The sequence below is a fragment of the Protomyctophum parallelum genome (assembly GCF_964188405.1).
Source record: "Protomyctophum parallelum genome assembly, chromosome: 3".
In the NCBI taxonomy this organism is placed as follows: Eukaryota; Metazoa; Chordata; class Actinopteri; order Myctophiformes; family Myctophidae; genus Protomyctophum; species Protomyctophum parallelum.
Genome location: NC_139698.1, coordinates 14,195,227 through 14,214,987, shown reverse-complemented (window position 1 = coordinate 14,214,987; position 19,761 = coordinate 14,195,227). Strand labels below are relative to the sequence as shown.

General features: G+C 45.0%; 1 protein-coding gene across 5 annotated transcripts in view; it reads right to left on the bottom strand.

Annotated features, from left to right (window-relative positions):
• Positions 1-19,761, bottom strand: part of cdk14 (cyclin dependent kinase 14) — a 276,173-nt gene that overhangs the window by 181,785 nt on the left and 74,627 nt on the right. For all 5 annotated transcript variants that reach the window (XM_083761515.1, XM_083761516.1, XM_083761517.1 and 2 more), the window contains one exon: positions 3,634-3,885. In XM_083761515.1, the coding sequence (XP_083617641.1) occupies positions 3,634-3,885 (252 nt within the window). The remainder of the gene's footprint in view (positions 1-3,633; positions 3,886-19,761) is intronic.

The window sequence follows — 19,761 nt, the reverse complement described above, 5'->3', positions numbered from 1 at the left end:
CACACTTTAAAAAAAATAGCAGACCTACAAGCTGAGTGGCGCGCTATGTCTGGCCCGGGCAGAGGCCTTTTGAATTTCAAGTAGGTGGGGCGAACAGTTCTCGAGCTACGTGAATTACAGACTAAATAAATGCACTAAGTACACACTTAGTGCATTTATAGTTAGATACACAAATTGAATACAAAACATAGTTGGGGGTCCCTGCTTCATCTCTGTCTCAACCAGGGGGTCCTTGGGCTGAAAAATGTGTTGTTGTGTAGAGAGCAACACACACGAAAAGCTCTGGATTGTGTCAAGCTCTGAGTGATCCGACAGATGAATCTTTGCCACGCACTCCAAACATGGAAGAAGCTTTAATTGGGCTCAACCGGGATCTTCACGAGCACGAAAGTGCCATTAGTTTTCAGTTCACGTTGGGCTTCAAGGTAAAACTTTGAACAACAGTATACATGACCCCGGCCGATGGGGAATTTTGGGGAGGATTCACCGTTTTCATCCCTGCCTTTTAATGATGGGCTTGATTTGCTCCAGGGGGGTGTATGTGCGAACAAATCTCCCGCAGTTTCGCAGTGGTATTAGATTAGTACAGTTACCCATTCGGGGCAGGACTGCCGTTTGGAAACGTGTGCTGCATGCCGGTTCTGGAGAAAACTATTTGATTTGTCTCCACTTCACAGGTAGGTCTACTATACTGCACTTCCATGTGTGCCAGCAAGGCGATTAGTTGCCTGTTGTTTGCATCGTATCGCTAGAGTCATATGCTGATGGTGAATTCACACGGGCAGATGAAACAATGCAATTTGGTGTCACTTTGTGACGTGTAGTAAGCTTTTGGGTCGTCACTACCAGTTGTTAGTGTATCGCGACATGTCAGTATGACCCTCTTGTCAGTAACAGTCACCTGGGCAACGCTGCTTCAGTACCCAGCAGGCCGGCACTCAAATTTGGAGCAGCATGCACAAGGAATTTGAAGTTGATCGGTGTAGTGGTTTGCGAGATTAGCCACGGACAGACACAGACATGCATAACCTGCTCCCCACCTACGACAGACCTCCTAATGACCAACCACGGTCTTTCATTACAGCGCAGCCAATTAGAGCTTCTCATTTTGGCCTTTTCTCTGTAAAAACCCGAACATACTGAATGAGTGCTTCTCAAAGTGGGGTCCGGGGACCGCCGGGGGTCCCCAGCAAAAGTAGTTAATATAACTTCACAATCATTTTAACCACTTTATCAATATATTATAAAATTAATATAAATACGTATTTGAAAACATGTTTGAAAAGCTTGCATTAACAGACTGGTTAAGTAGCGGGTATGGAGAGCTGCTGGGGTAAAAGACCCTTGAGGATTGGAGGCACTAAGTAGCATCCATCCCAAAGCACTGGACCATCTCTTCAACCTAAGTGCTTCTCTATGAAATGTTTATGAGAGAATTGGGGAGGTGTGGAGGGCCATGTTGCCTAGGCGACAGGCGCGCGCAAGAGTGTGTGTGGCCGTGTGCATGCGTGTGCGTGTAACAGCCAATTTAATGATTATCGCAGCAACTCAAACGGGTTTGCTTGCCATCTTGGCTGCGGCGCTGCAAGCCAGGCACTAAATCAAAGGCTCCGTCCAGCATGTTATCTCTGTTATTACATCTTTATTTTTGTGCGTGCGACAATTAAGTGTTTGGTTTTCTTGAGGCACTAAAATGAAACAACATTTCAAAAGGTGATGAATGCATTGCAAAAGACAGCTTTGGAAATACCCAATTTGCATGAACGCAAGAACGGGCCCTGATCAGCCGTCCTGATTAATTTGTTTCCAATTAAGGCAGAGGGAAATGGGTTCTTTGGTCTCTGAAATGAACCACCTGCCGAACTCAATTGATTCATTTAAGAATTAAGATGGCTCCATTTCTGCCTATTCAGCCTGCGTTTCACAGAAGGGCTGTGAGTACTTCAGAAACCTGCCCACCAGTGACATTATCGGTAGGCATGTTTGTTCATCTCAAACGTATATCTTTTGTATTCATGCCAAAACACAACAGCTTCCGTTATAGCATGCTAACTTTCTGGTAAATTAAAACCTGCAGTTTCTATAAGCTTGGATTCACCACCGATGATGTTGCTGGTAGGCAGCTTTCTGAACAGTCCATAGCTGTCCTCTGCGACGCAGTGAGAACAAGATAGAAATGGTGGCACCTTAAAATGAGCATTAGTGACGACCAATTATCCGAAGATAAGGTTGGAAATGCGTTGAAAGTGCTCTTTAAGCCCTCGTTTACACTTTCAAACATTTTGGAAACCGCAATATGATGTGAGCGGGTATATCGGCTATTTCTTCTAATTTATTTTATATATATGAATTAGGAATTTATATTATTGTCACAATATGATATTGAATTAGTGATATGGATATTGAGGTAAATAAACAATATGGTGATATTTGATTGTGTCCACATAGACCAGCGCACAGATACAGATGTGTGTGTGTGTGTGTGTGTGTGTGTGTGTGTGTGTGTGTGTGTGTGTGTGTGTGTGTGTGTGTGTGTGTGCGTGCGTGCATGCTCTAATTAGGAAACATACATTGATAATAATGGCTTAAAGTACAGCCTCACCATAAGTAACATAGATACTGGTTAGCGGTTATATCCTTGTTTTTTATTTTAGGATACAGTAGTAGTTATAAAATTAATAACAAATGAGAACCCGGAAGACTGCCGGAAGTACCACCTCCATGAACGTCCCAGAACGTACTGCAGTTCCAGCTTTGGCCAGTACGGTAGCGGCAGCTTTGACGTTGACCAGCCCTTAAGGGCGCTTGGAAAGAGCCCTATGCTTTTCTGCGCATATAGGGCAGAACAAACTAGCGCTGGAAACTGGCGCAGACTTCCTATTGGTTTACCGACCAATGAGCCTGGTTCACCAACCACTGCGCCTGCATGCCTCCCCTCCCCACAACAATAGAACACAGCGGAGAACACTGACATCACCAAATTTGGAGCGATGGCCCTCTGTTATTGGTTTAGCAAAATATTAGGTTCACTCCCACTCCTATGCCACTTTTCCTGCTCGGCTCGCCCCGGCTTTTTTTCATTTATTTTTTCTTTGGAAACAAAACGCCTGCCTAAGTTAACCCACACACCAAGTAGCAACGTTATGATATAAGTTACTGTTATGCTACTTATTGACCATTAGCATCCATTGTACATTTGTAATGAGATGGTGGTGCGACGTATTAACAGTCCTACAGTCATGAGTCCGACACCCTACCCAAAACCCAACCTTAAACCTAACCTCACAGGGAAAGGTTACTTTTAAACTGCCACAGGTTAGTTGTAATCTGCCACGCATATCGGGAGCCACGCGTTAGTTTTAACCTGCCGCACATGCCGGGAGCCTACGGACGAGTTTTAACCTGCCACGGGTTAGTTGTAACCGTCCATGCATGTCGTGAGCGGTGTTGTCGGACTAATGCCTGTCGGACTGTTCGTATGTTACAAATGTATGTGTTGGGTGTGTGTAGTGTGTGTGTGTGTGTGTGTGTGTGTGTGTGTGTGTGTGTGTGTGTGTGTGTGTGTGTGTGTGTGTGTGTGTGTGTGTGTGTGTGCACGCATGTGCGTGTGTGTGTGGGGTTCCTTCCACTCACAGAGCTGGGACTGGAGTGTCTGCGCAGCTTGGGGGACTCCTTGCCGGTGGAGGCCGTCTTGGAGGAGGAGATGCAGGCATTGTTCTCCGAGTGGACCCTCTTCACCTGGCTGGTGGGCTTCTCGAAGGGGTCGAAGCCGCTCTGCGTGCGCTGGACCCTCACCTTCTTGTCCTCAGGGATTGTGTCCAGGGGCGACTTGATGACCGAGTCCGTTCCCTGGCAGCTGCGTGTGGACATCTTTGTGACACATATCTGTCACAGACGGGATGGGGGGAGGGGGAGGGGAGAGAGAGAGAGTCTTTACAATTACAATTTAGGCATTTAATTTTTAGTCAGAGCGACTTACAAAAAAACAAAGTAATGAATCACATAAACAGAAATGCAGAGCAAATAGTGTAGTGCCTCAATAAACTATAGGATACCAGGTAAACTATTCTGTTCTGTCTAAACACTCAACCAACAACATGGTATCCATGTGGAGAAAAACAGAACAGGGGAGAAAAATAAAGAAATGAGAACGAGTGACCAGGATTATGTCTGCATGGTACTGTAGCCATAGCCTGGTCAGCTGGCATCAATAGAAAGTGAAGGTGTCAAGAAGGTATACAGGGAGACAGAGAGAGACAGGGGACACAGAGAGAGAGAGAGAGACAGGGGACACACAGAGAGATAGAGAGAGAGAGAGAGAGAGAGAGAGAGAGAGAGAGAGAGAGAGAGAGAGAGAGAGAGACAGGGGGGGCAGACAGACAGACATAGAGAGAGACAGGGGGGGGCAGAGAGAGAGAGAGAGACAGGGGACACAGACAGAGAGAGAGAGACAGGGGACACAGAGAGACATTTTTTGTCAGAGCGACTTACAAAAAAACAAAGTAATGAATCACATAAACAGAAATGCAGAGCAAATAGTGTAGTGCCTCAATGAACTATAGGATACCAGGTAAACTATGAACCTTCTGTTCAGACAGAGAGAGACAGGGACACAGAGAGAGAGAGACAGGGACACAGAGAGAGAGAGAGAGACAGGGGACAGAGAGAGAGAGAGATAGAGAGAGAGAGAGAGAGAGACAGGGACACAGAGAGAGAGAGAGACAGGGGACAGAGAGAGCGAGAGAGAGACAGGGACACACAGAGAGAGAGAGAGACAGGGGACAGAGAGAGAGAGAGAGAGAGAGAGAGAGAGAGACAGGGACACAGAGAGAGAGAGACAGGGACACAGAGAGAGAGAGAGAGAGACAGGGGACAGAGAGAGCGAGAGAGAGACAGGGACACAGAGAGAGAGAGAGAGACAGGGGACAGAGAGAGATAGAGAGAGAGAGAGAGAGAGAGAGAGACAGGGAGAGAGAGACAGGGAGGCAGACAGACAGCCAGACATAGAGAGAGACAGACAGACAGATGAAAACTAACAACAAGAACCACCACAATAACAACAACAAAAATGTCCATCTGCGGTAACCACTGCTCAGCCAAAAAAATAGGACTTCAAGCCTCTGACATGCAGCAACCCCTCCCCTCCAGATCGGCAACGCTTTTGATCTCTCTAGTGTGTGCATGTGCGTGTGTGTGCATGTGTGTCATCCCCGCCCCGTAGAGAGACCCGCTGCTACCTCTCTCTGCTAGGATGAGAGCCGTTTTATCTCCATCTTGCTCAAAAAATGGAAAAAAATATACCCCACGCACACGAGCTTCAGCCTCTTTCTCCGGTTGTGCAGCTTGAGACACACACACACACACACACACACTGTCGTCGATGTTCCAATACACACGTTCACACGCAACGGAGGCTTATCTCTCACACCACGACAAGCCACGCACACACACACTCACACCAACAGTCACAGACATGCACCCTCCTACACGTCTCTGAAAAAGTCGCTCCGCCGCATCAATCCAAACCTTTTCCGGGTGGACCATGCACTTGCGTGCGTGCGTGTGTGTGTGTGTGTGTGTGTGTGTGTGTGTGTGTGTTTTCATTGGCCACTAAAGAGTTACGCATGCGTGTCGTGTTTTGCCACGTCCCTCCCACCCCACACGCCCCCCCCCCCTGAGCTGATTAAACATTTAGACATGGACTCCTCCAACTGCAGCAACTTCTAATTACTCTAATACGTCAGGCCGGCGGGCCGCTGGAGTCACCTTGCAGCTCCGCTGGCAGGTGCACCTTACACGGGGCCTGGAACACTTCCCACTGTACCCTTTCCCCAGTTTCCCTTTTCTGTGGCGCCACTATGGTTACCTCGTCTAAATAAACAACAAAGTCGCTGAGATCAACAACAACACGCAGACATGACGTAAAAGGTCATCGGTAGTGAGCCGCGTTGCATTGCACACATAGAAAATAGAAAATACACAAGATAGTGGGTCAGAATTAGCCTTCATGGCATTGCCAGACTGATGACGTGATCAGTCTGGCAATGCCAGGCTAGGTCGGAGTGGCATCAGGCCGAGAACAAGGTTGTCTATCCCCTTTTCTCTGCACTAGACCGGGGATTCCCAACATTTCTGTTAAACATAATGCTATATCATTGACCTAAATGGCGTTGAACAGGGATAGAGTGATTAAAAAAGGTTATGTCTGTATCAGAAATGACTTTGGACAGGTGGGAAATTAAAAGTAATAGTTAAACTTGCGAAGTACGCTTTACTTTACCTAGGTTAGCCTACATCTTCTGATGGTTGTACTTAAAGATGCCAAGGATTTGGCATTGATGTCACTATTATGCTACTGCAACACGGAAGTAGCACGGACTTGAAGAGGTTTATAAACAATTGGGGGCTAGCTTCCTGCTTGTAAACCACAGTGACCAGTATCGAATCCTTGGTGTTCTTCACGCAACCGAGCCAACTTCTCTCCTCTGGAAGGATGTATTCACGATACCGGCTCGCGTATCGGTAGTACATCCCCCGTACCGGTGGTTGGGAACCTCTGCACTAGACCCCTGCAGGGCGATGGATTGTTGGGCTGGAGCGCAACACTTACGTACACCGTACTTATTGCACAACTAACTTAGCTGTGCTACACCTATGCTGAGCTGACGGTGGCCAGGACTGTGTTTTCTTTTGCAAATCAACGCCCTACTTGATTCATACTACAGTGTCACAAAAAATAATAATCTAAAGTAGCAGAACCAGCGTTTTGAGTTTGTAGATCTGCCACTTCCTGAAAAGTAACAGTTTCCACACTGTCCTAGACGATACGGTTTCTGTGGTTAATATAGACAGTATGTAACCCCTAGATTCAAACCTGGGTCTCCTGCCTGGGAAACCAGACACCTACTGTGCAGTATATCACTCAGCACACAGTGGGATCTCACATACTGCAGCATGCTGTTTAATCAGATGCTATAGGTTCATTGTTTACCTGGCACTGGGTTAGGGTTTATATGATAATTTACCTCGTTTATTGCCCAGATTTTATGCTTACTCCGCTCATTCCGATCTTACGCTCGTAAGTCGCACTGGACAAGAGTGTCTACAAAATGCCTAAATTATAAATCGTACTATAGTAGTCATCCGGGGCTTACGGACGGGGCTTACGTGGCTGCATTTCGCAGTGAAATTAAGTGCACGATGGGAGCCTTAAGTGCACGATGGGAGTAATTGATGAGTGGAACTCTAGTCAACCAACAACAAGGTAAACGGTCAATTGAATCGAGGGCCAGCAGAACCAGTCTAGGGTGTCATGGTGCGTGGTGTGTCAGCCGTTGCATTGCAGTGCTGTTCTCTCCAACTAGGGCAAGGCACGTTTCAGGCCACGAGCCCCCAAAATAATCACATTTGAACTAGGAACGCCACCGAAATAATCATATTTGAACTGAGTGGCCCCCCACCCCTGGCAAGCACTTGGAATTGTAGGCATTACATTTAGTTTGACTCTGGTTCCATTGTGAGCTTTCACAATGTTTTCCTCTTTCTTGTGGAATCTTTGACAATTTGGCAAATGTTGTATTAAATATTAATATTAATATCAATATTAATTTTAGAATTGTGCACCCTGTATACACTTATATTGTAGGTGGTTTGTTTACTGTTGAGTGAGAAAACAAAGTTGCACATTAAGCTAATTATAAGTCTGGGTACCAGGGGGTATTACTTTTATACTTCCAAAACAACAAAAATCAGAAGAAACTACAGTAAAAAAAGGTAGATGACAGTTGGAGAGAGATTAGGGAAAAGGAGAGCAGCTGGATATCAAACCTAACATCTGTCTAGAATAACATAACCAGCATCCATGAACAAGCAAAACAACAGCATATGTCCATAAAAGCAAACATCACTCATCTGGAGATCATAACTATAGCATCTACCTAAATAGGCGGCAACAAGTACTGATACAAATAAATAATGAGTTTCTAGGGGCTGAGATGGAATCTGAAGAGGTGAGTTTTCTGACTGCAGTGGAATAAAATGGGGCTACAGTACTGCCTAAGACGAGAGGCGGGAGGGGGAGGAAATTCCACGTGCTTGGGGGTCAGGAGAGAGCATTGACCAGGGTGGCACGCAGTAGCAAAGGGAAGGACGAGACAGTATAGGGGCGATAGTAGCTTCAGGAGTAGAGTGGCCGGTAGAAATGACGGATGGAAACCTCAAGGTTCCCAGTTCGATCGCGGGCTCTGCCAGAGTTAGTGTGAAAGTGTCCTTGAGCAAGACTTGAGCAGGTTGGTGCCTTGCATGGTTTCTGCCGCCATCGGTGTATGAATGGCTGAATGTAATGCACAATCCATGTAAAGCGCTTAATAAAAGCGCTATATAAATGCACCATTTACAGATATCCTGTGTTTGTTGATTAAAGTATGGATCGTATCCTGCAGATAATTAAAGATATTGCCCTCAGTCACCCTGTACTCTAGGTCATAACCAGTGTTTTGAATATCGATTTGAATAATCGATATGAGGAGCAATCCTGACCACATGGTACAGGCCATGGTGCCAATTTGAATCCCCCTGGATTCAAACTCAAGTCTCCAATGTAAGGGAAATATTTGGTAATACTGCCATTAATTATTATTGATAATTCAGGATGGTCTGTTACTAGCCCTCTGCTACAGAAACAGCAGATCCTCACACTAACTAACATAACCCCTGCTGCTGTGTGACCTACAGTAGGTTGACACAAGCCCATGTCCAGGCATCCGCATTCCACTGATCTACTCCCATCTCGTCGTGTAGCGGGCCGCGGCCTTATAGGCCTGCTGCTTTGCGACAGCACTCCAAAGATGTCACACAGCTCTCTCAGGGGGGGAGGAAGATAGTGAGGAACCAATGAGGGCCAGCTCTCGTATAGTTTATTCATTGCAAATGCCTCCCGCACCGCTGTCTTACAATGTACTCGTTGAAACCGCAAAGGGGAATCGTAAAGAGACTTTTGTGTCCCGTTTTCACCCCAGCGTGGGACTCGCGTTCTCCATAAGTGAATGGCATTTTGTCCACGACACCTGCTGCGACTGCAGGGCTCTCTAGTTACTATGATACAGAGAGAGGTGACCTGCTGGAGTCACCTTGCAGCTCCGCGGGCAGGTGCACCTTACACAGGCCGGGTTTCCCAGGACACCCTGGAACACTTCCCACTGTACCCTTTCCCCAGTTTCCCTTTTCTGTAGCGCTACTATGGTTACCTCGTCTAAACAAACAAAGCCAACACAACAACAACAAACCCAGACGTGACGTAAAGTCTGAGGGATCAGAGTCGTGTGTATACCACGGACCCCCTGGTTCAGTAGTACCAAGAAGAAGAGTACTGGTTCTCATAAGGCCAGGTGTGGGGACCAACCAGACCAACCAGGCGTACAAATGGAACCGGTATGAATAAATTGATTAATTAACAACAGAAATCTTCTATCCAAATACAGTATCACTCAGAATAACTGCAATAAGACTCCCCATGGGACCAAATGTGAGTGTTAAAGTAGAAGGTGATGACGGCGGTATTGAAAAGCCACTTTGAAAGTGTGCATGCTAATAACGTGGCGAGGGAGCGGGGCAAAACACGTCTAACGTGAATATCAAGTACGTCTTCTTCAGAGTGCCTCGGTGACAGCGACTTGTCTCCAAAACTCCCCTGGAACGAGCTGCCAACGCTGCATGCTTTCCGAAAAGAAAGAAAGACAGAAAAACTGAAACGCGACACATGAAACAAACAAATCGTCTCTGTCGGATGGAAACCTCATGTGTCCAAAACTGTTACTTTTCAGGATGCAAATTCTAAAATATCAAAAGTAGCAGATCGACAAGGTCAAAAGCGTCGCTTCGCGCCACGTTTCGACCCTGTGGATCTGTTACTTTTGATCTGAATTATTATTTTCCTGTGTGATGCTGTAGTATGATCAAGTATAGGGCGTTAATTTATTTTAAAAACACAAAGGGTTCTGACCTGACAGCGACGAAATGTCTCCGTTTAAGTAGCAGTGACACCACCTCCGCCAGGCATCAATACCTGATCCACGTCACACGGGGAGGAAGGAGGTTCAGCGGGGCTTATAATAGGATTAAAACCCAGCTGGGAACAACACAACGTGTCACCATCTACAGTGTGCGAAACCAAAACCTTCCCTCAGACAGACAGACAAGACAGCCAGGAGACGGATGATAGGAACCGGAGCCGTGGGTCGAAGAGGATACCGGGCCACTGTCGGGCAGAAACCTCCCATCTCATTCTGCATATTCTGACTTTTTGTGTTTTTTTCGTATATGAATGCCCCCATTTGATCATACTACTGCGTCACACTACTAAATCATCACAAGTAGGCACGAATCGACTCATTTTGAGCTCATCTGTCTTCTAATTTTGATGTTTTTAAATTTTGAAACCTTCTCCCATACGGCCTTCGCTTGCGAGCCCCCTGTGCCACAAAAAACAGGCACAAACATCCCTTTGTCCCGGTCTATATTCACACACTGAATGCTGCTGTGCGTAGATCGAGGATATAACCTTATGATGAGCACTTTTACTTTTTACTGTATTATCTCGTGCCTATGTCTATGCACACGCACTTTTATGACCTATCGCATAGCACTTTAAACGCCTGCACTTTAATGGTTGTGTGCACCTTTTACTCTGGTATCCGCTATGTGAACTGTTTGTTGTCTGTACTGTTTCATTCATTGTTTAATGTACTGTCTATGCTGCAACCCAATTTGCCCTTCGGGGACACTAAATAAACTTGAACCTTGAACCTTGAACCTAGGACATGAGAATAGAAATCCTGCTTGATTTGTTGTGGTAGCAGCGAGGTACCATAGCCTAGTATAAGAAGCGGCTGAAAATGAACCAAATGACAACGTTATCAAACTTTAATCAGAATTCATTAAACGCCTCTGACTTTGCACAGTGGAACTACAAGAATGGTGAATAATGCACAGCTCTTACAGCCGAAGTTTTAAGCTCCTAACATCTCCATCCATTTACAAGCCTGCCTATGATTGTACCCAGTATTGGGTAATATTACTTATGGTACAAGTTGATTTCACTGGGGTCACACCACAGTGACTGTCACCAGACCAATAGGTGTGGTGGTGGTGCTGGAGACACCTGCTCTCTCTCTGTCCCTCTGGCATGGACACATGGACACATGGACACATGGTGGTGCTTGTGCTGAAACCAGTGGTGGGAAAAAAGTATTCGCATTTGTTACTCAAGTAAAAGTACCAATACTGCATTGCAGATTTACTCTGTTTACAAGTAGATGTCCCATATTCAAAATGTACATGTAGTAGTACAAAAGTATTAACATCAAGATATACTTGTACCAAAAGTAAAAGTACTCAATACTCATTGTGCCCCATTTCTCGAGCTCAAAATGTATGAAAAGTCTTTTGAAAATAGACGATCTGCATTAGCTCACAATGCATCGCGGTAGTGGACATAATCCAAAGTAAGAATACCTCAAAACTTTACTTAAATACAGCACTTGAGTAAAGTACTTAGTTAGCCTACTTTGCACCACTGGATGAACGTACTGTACAGTGACGCACCTCCCTCCCTCCCTCCCTCCCTCCCTCCCACCCACCACGTCCAGAGAGCTGACCACTACTGTGGTTAGGTTCATTACAGTGTTAATGAACACACAACAACAACACGTCTCACTAACAGGTCCATCATGTGAGAGCGGACAGAGTGACAGTAACTCTGATGGAACGCACTCTCATGTTGCGTGCATGCATTGCACACACATGCTCGTGCACAGACTGCACGTGTGCGCCACACACACACACACACACACACACACACACACACACACACACACACACACACACACACACACACACACCTAAGCTATCGTCAGAAACAGCTTTGTTTGTGTTCATTAATGTATGATTGACTTTGTTTAGTTACGCGATCGAGGACAATGTTAAGTATACACAACCCATACCTCTACCCAAGTGTTTCATCACTTAATCATATTAATTTACCATACAGATATAAAATAACTGTTTATTCCTGCAAGAAATGTCTGTATTGCAGCTCCACGGACATTCTGAAGGCTAAATGACGACAATTATACATACACGACCACGAACATTTCAGTGGCTGTCTCTTGTATGCCATCATTATGATCAAACATTTGAACACCCACACAATAATCTAATCTTTGCTCCATCTGTGTAGTATGGTTTCACACACACACACACACACACACACACACACACACACACACACACACACACACACACACACACACACACACACACAGACAGGTAGAGTTATTACTAAGGATCATAATAATGCAGCGGTCAGGTCCAAGTCGGTAATGCAACGGGCTTCAGCAGAGCAGTTAACACTTGCCATCAGGTTGAGTGATGTCCAAAACGCCCAGAAGAAAGAATAACCATATCACCGTCTCTGCCGGGTGGAAACCTCATATGTCCACAAGCTCAAAACACGTCGCCTCGCGCCACATTTAGAGCTTGTAGATCAGCTACTTTTAAGCTCTCAATGGTCTCGCACCTTCCTACCTACATGACTGCCTGCCTAAATATGTCCCAAACGGCCCCCCTAAGGTCTTCCACCGCCGGCCTGCTCGCTTTGCCCCAAAAAATGGCAACTAAAAAATACGGGGAAGCAGCTTTTTGCTTCTACGGGCCGTCGGCATGCTACAAGCTCCCTCTGTACCTTCGTCAGGCAGCCTCTGTAGACATTTTTAAAGCTCAGCTCAAGACCCACTTCTACAACATTGCCTTTAATTGATCTTTAATTTTTTATTTTTCATGTCCTCACTGTACTGCATTACTGCTTGTTTTTTAATGTCGTTGCCTTGCTTTTCTTTTATTCTCCATTGTTCTGTAAAGCACTTTGAGCTGCATTTCATGTCATGAAAGGTGCTATACAAATAAAGTTTTATTATTATTATTATTATTATTACTTTTGATGCTTTCGTGTGGCACTGAAGTATAAGTCAATAAGTAGGGCGTTGATTTACGGAAAAACACAGACTGTTAAAATGGAGATAAGAGGTTTCTGCCCGACAGGGACATTATGCTATAAAAAACTAGATTACACTGTATATTACACTGTAGATTACACTGGGTAATGTACATGTACATTTTCTCAACTACTTGTAATTACAGTATTTAGTTATTTTTTACTTTGCTTGAGTAGTACTTGCAGTATACGTTTAACTCCAATACAAAGGCAAATATTGTACTTTTTACTCCACTTGAGTCCACTACAATTACTTGACATCTTTAGGTACTGGTTACTTTACAGATTTAGATTATTACTTGATAATTATAAAAGAATATTAATCATGAAAGTCTTACATTTTTGTCTACAAGCTCACAACACGACATTTTTCAATAGTGAATATTATAATTTAGCTATTGAAAAATAGCAGATCTACAAGCTCCAAAATCTGAGTCCTTTCTTCCACCACTGCTGCCTGTGCGCATGCTACTATTCCTAAACACGTTTCCACGTTTGCTTTTGTTTGTTTTTGCGCAGCCAGAGACAATAGCCGAGCTATCGTCTTGCGGCCGCTCGTCAAGCGGGTGCTGCGAGCAGAGAGGCCATACTGTACATACTGTACGGCACGCCATGTGGAAAGAACACCTCATCCTCCTTCTCTTCTCTTCTATCTGGTCCGTGCAGCGCACACGCCTTTTGTGTGTCCGAGAGGTTCCTGAATAGCCGATAAACAGGGCTGTGTCTATGTGTGTGTGTGTGTGTGTGTGTGTGTGTGTGTGTGTGTGCGCTTACTACTATAGGCCACATCCTTTGTGCATCCCGCTCAGCCTCATTCCGGAGACGAAACACCGGTGGTACCCAACTTTTTACTGGATCAAGGCCCACTTGAGTGTTCGTGGCCGACCCATTTGACAACTTATCGCTATACCACGGCTGATGTGTTTTAAGGATCAGTCAATGGACTACGTTCTGACTTGGATCGATGGAGCTAATGTAGCATCCATTAAGACATGATGCCGATTCTACAAATGCCTTCTAAATCAGTTAGTTCTCACACTTAAGATAATTTAAAAAATAAGAATGTTCAAAAAATGCAGATGTACAAGCTGGCAGTGGGCCTGGGCGGCTCGCTTAGCGCTCTGGGCACCTAGGCTGCTAATGCGGCCTGACAGCGTGTTGCAGATTCGAAAACCAATCCCGATGACCTTTGCTGCGTGTCACTCCCAACTCTCTCTCTCTCCATTTGTCAGCCTACTGTATATGCTATCAAATAAAGAAGCGCTGTGAGCTTGTATATCTGCTATTTATGAACAGGCAACGGGGAAAAAAGAAGCCAAAGCAGGAGGAGCCAAGGGAGGAGCCAATAGAGTGACAGAGGGACAGGCCAGTAGAGTCACAGAGGGAGGACGGTGGAGGCTTTTGTGAAAGCACAGACCAAGGTGGCAGAGTGTGTATCGGTACTTTCGGTACATTCAATTCATCATAGTGCCAAATCGCAACAAGTAGTCTCACCACACTTTACATATTGTTTGTCCTACTATCAAACAGTTTGACTTTGGCCAGCAGCGTGCTGTTTTTCGGGTGGAGGTGTAGTAATACTGGGCACAGATTACATTATTACCTTCCCTGTCTGCTCTGGCCTTCTGTCAGCTTCAGTGGACAGCAAACAGCTCTGTGGACGTCTGCATTTCTAAAGCCGCTTTTCTCCTAAGCACTTCAAAATGTTTCTTACATTTGCGCACGCATGCACGCACGCACGCAAACATGTACGCATGCACGTACAATGCAAGGTACAAACCTGCCTCATGGAGTAGCTAAGTGGTTAAGTGTCTTGCTCAAGGACACTTGGACACAAAGCACAGGACTCAGTCACTAAGGAACACAGTCTGTGAAATGATCGGCCTAGTTGGAAGGCAGGATTATATCCGCGAAGGCTGAAGGTCTAAAAGATATTGTCTGCCATACCACACAATGTTTCCGGTGGTGTATTGCTCATCGCACACGGTACTAGGGTGTCCCGCCAGTCTTTTGAGCAGGAGCTTAATGTGCATGCACTTGCAATGGGACAGAGCGTGTACATACGTACCCGTGTCTACTTTGCGCATCGATCAAAAACAACCATTGTCACGTCTCACCAAAGCTTACAAAGGCTGCTGAGTGTAATGGTGATTTCTTTAATGGCGGAACACTATTTCAATGACGTCACGGATAACAGTGGGTGATGGATGCATGAACTAAACTGCAGAGCCTGCAAGCTAAAAACGACAATTTATGCGCTCGTAAACCTAAGTGAAATTGAATCACACATTATTAACCTAAAATGCTTGCATGACGTTATTAAAATAGCATCCCACCAGTTAATAAACCACGTCACTACACTGAATCTACTGAATCAATTGGCGTTCAGTGGCCCAACACTGGAAGACAGTGTGTGCTTGTTCCCAGCCATGTATGAATGTGGGCCAGCGCTGATGAGAAAGTATGCATGCTATAATTCAACTTCTTCCGGATGTAGACAAAAATATATTAGAAAAAAGAATGGAGACACTGGAGACATTCTCTACCTTCCATTAGAAACTTTATAACTGCCGCTGTGTTAAAAATAACCAATTGGTTTCTTGGCCCGCGATAGCAATGAAAATATGCTTTGTGTGCCTTTCACAAGTCAGAAAGAAACATAATTATGGGAAATGGAATGGGAATTATTCTGGTGGTTAGCATAATAGAATGTCATGTTATGTCTGAAGTGTTTCCAAAACACATTTACCAGTCTTGTCTTTGTCGAGGTGGAAACCTCATATGGTCCTAAACCGTTAGCTGTCAGGATTCAAAACAGACCCCCGCTGCCACGGAAGGACGGTTGACAACTACCTGCAATTCAAATACAGCTGAAAAATGTTACATCTCACTGTATGTGTACCATTTTGCTTTCTATATTAACCAATTGAACCCCAGCATCCATCCATATCCTGGGGGGGAACATTGACCAACAATAGCAGATCTACAAGCAAACAATAAGAGATTTGGTGTGGAAAGGGTGGGGGAGATCAAGTACAAAGACAACGCAGGTGCATTTGACTAAATCTAAGTGGTTAAGAAACTGTTGAGCTGTTCTTGTAAGATGTGTGTGTGTCACTGATTGATTCCCCCAAAAATAAGGAACAACGTGTGTCCCTTATCAGTTCAATAAGGGGCACCTCTTTTAGTTTCCAAATAAGGGGCGATTCCTTCTTTCAAGCCAGAGGATGGTTAGCCTCCGTAGAAGGACATCATGCCATTGCAGGGTTCAGCATTATATTGATGTCACATTGCATTTTCTTTCTGCTTCTTCAAAGCGTGGCTCTGCAAGGAGGTTCTGGTTCCATTTGTACGCTCTCTGAGTTACAGACCCATAAGGGTCCATTTGGATCCCCATGGTGGTCGCCGCCTGGACCCGGCTGTGTCTTAATCGGTCTTTGCTCGAGCGTATCTGCAACATTTGGCACTATGCTCTCTCTGGCTGTTCGCTTTGAAACAAGTTGGGAGCGCCAGCCAGCCGGGAGATATTGTGGGTTAGAATTTCTCTTCACAGAGACTAATTAACATCGGCGCTGGAATCAAATATTCCAACAGCCAACTGATGGCCCAGATAGGAGTCGTTTATTATTAGAGCAGCATGCAGATAAGCCACCGGCCGCGAGGATCCTGTAATATTACTATCTCAGTAACTAGTAGTGTAAATGAAAATTGCCCAAACTATAATATTACTGCAATGAATGCAACTTAGTTTCGAGCATTGATTGAATAAATATTTTATATTGACAAAATTGCATCACGACATGTTAAAAATAAGGCTAATGGATGAAACACAAAAAATCAAAGGCTTTGCAAGGTTTCCATTACAAATATGATATAAGCCTATCATTTATACTCCAATAAAGGTCATAGGAGGTGAAAAAGAATAAATCTACAGGCTATCAACATGTTGATAATGACAAGTAATAAGTAATGTAACATTACTATTTACAGGAGTAACAAGTCACTAGTGACATTATTGTCCCAGAGTAAATTGCCCAACATTGATAGCACAATAATCACCTGCAGAGAATAGCCCATTGAAAAACAGCCTCAAACAGGGCATTACAGTGACTTGCTTTAGTAAAGGTGCAGTAATTGTGCTTAGCGTCTGTCAAGATGTCTGAGGCACTGAATAGAGAAGCTTCTCTATAATGAATAGGAAAATTGTACGTCTGCACAGAATGTACTGGCGGCCTTTTCAAGGTCTTGGCTAAATTGCTCCATAGCGATAACTCTATAATAGCCATGCACGACGCAAAGTGATTGGCCAACGTTTATGACCATTAGACCAGTGATTCTCAACCATGTTGGCTTCAAGGGGCCACATTTGACGCCATTCATTTGGACCCAAATCTACACAGTAAAATCCTCAGAGTTCATTTTAACCCATTTAGACCTGAGTCATTTTTGTTTTAAATGGCTTCTAATAGAATAATAATAATAGATGTTTCTATGTCAGTGGTGCTCAACCTTTTTCATGTCAAGGACCCCCATAATTATCTGTATTTGGCCGTAGACCCCCATCTGAAAATATTTTGTTCCAGGGACCCCCCAGAAGCAAAGATATGAGTTAAAATCACACCCGTGTGAACTGAGTGGTGCAACTCCCCTCTCCCCCCCCCCCCCCCTCTCTCTCTCATTAGCAGGCAACAGTGCAGCACTATCTCTATCTCTCTCTGTTTCTGGCACAACAGCGCCACTTTTACCCCTACTGGTACTCATAGTAACAGTCAAACACAGTCACTTAGGTTAACACGGACATGTCACATAGGTTAACACGGACATTGCTGTTCCTTGGAGTGGTTGCACCACTCAAAAATGTTCACTGTGAAAGAATATATATTAAAAGATTTGCAAAAAAACTTTTTCAAGATATTTCAAAAATAGCAGCTAAAGTTTAAAATAATGGTTAAAGTGGTTAAAAGCAAAGGTGACAAAGATGCGTTCCCGTCCTAAATGGATTAACTCTAAGAGTGTACAAGACAAGTGGAACCAACCCTCGCCGGTCCAGGTGTACTCGTCTCTCCCAGAGTTCTTGGAACCAGTTATCTATAATGAATAGAAAATCATCATTCGGCACAAAATGTACTGGCTTTCAAGGTCTTGGCTGAATTACCCTACGTCTATAACTCCAAATAGCCGTCACGACGATAACTGATATGACCATTAAAGCCCATCGCACACCGGCGGCGTCCGACGTGCACTGGCGCCTCGCCTGGCGCGCCGATAGAACCAGTTCTATTTTCCAGGCGGCGCCGCGCGGCAACGCGGCGCGCCGTGTCGGACGGATCCGGTGTGTGTTGGGCTTTAGACAGCCCGGTCCCTTAGGAGTGATGGAGAGCCCTGGGGGGCCCTTTTTAAAAGCTCCAGGTCTTCCAGGGGGAGTGAATGTTCTCGCCTCCCTGTCTGCCAGCCAGTGAGTCAGCCCTGTCTTCTACCTCCCAGCCAGCCCTTCCATGTGATGTGATGGGGAAGGTGTATAAGACAGAGAGGCTTAAGACACTTTAATGGCTAAATTGGCAGAGTTCCTCAACAACGGCTCCACCAACAACGGCGCCCACTCAGTCAACTCTGGGGGGGGGGCGAAAGATACCTTAGCCCACCTCTCCTCCCCTCCCCTCACCTCAGCTCACCTCAGAGGGGTTCTCTCCAGGCCTGAGTGGACCTGGCAGCTGTCAGCGTGCTCGTATCACGGTTAGAACGCTGTGACAAGGTGCCGAAACATACCCCAACAATAGAACGGAATATGGTGATAATTATGATATCCCTTTAGTCTAGTGGTTAAGTTGTTGGCTTTCCACAGGGTACACTCATGGGAGATGTACATTAAACATCCACGGTGGTGGTACAGTAATTAGTTACAGTGGTACTGTAGGTTAACTTCTCTGGGGTGAGAGCATATACAAATACATACAACTTGTGTGACAGGATCAAGCTGTACCCAAAACAATATAGATACCAAGTCTGTGCACGGTCCCTTGACTCTATTGTTATTCAGATGGTCAGAACACAATACTATAAGGCAAAAGGTGAACAATGTAATCACTAATCACAATAAAACAACAATAAATAAGGTATAATTCCACCAAAAAAATCTCCTCAGGTGTACATTGCAGTCCTGTGTCTGGACCGAGTAACTACAACAGTGTCTCTTCCAAACATAGGAAGTGACTTACTTCCTATGTCTGGAAGAGACACTGTTGTAGTCACACAAGCAAGTTAATTCTCTCCCTTGAAAGAGAAGGAGGTACATTTTGTTGTTGCCGTCATGCAGAGTAGGGCGAGTCTACATCTTGTACACTGACCTTAATTCTATCAAGCCCCCATGTTGGCTGTGTGTTAGTCTAAGTGCATTAACGCTGGCTGGCTCCATGCAGCGCAGCAGCAGCCCACCACAACGGCATAAACTGCCTCAGTTGAGCCGTAATTGGATATTCAAACCCCGGACTCATTAGCAGCAAATACCAGTCAAAGTAAACACGGTTATTGTTGTGGCCTCTTCATATTGCAATCACAAAGCCATTAGAAAACGGCCTCGGTTACAATTCTGAGAATGATATTATATTATTTATTTCCCTTCTTTCCGGACCCATTATAATAAGCTGAACATGGTGGATGATAAATGGCTCGCCCACTCGGAGTGCTTTGCAGAAGGGGTCAGACGCACAGTCCTC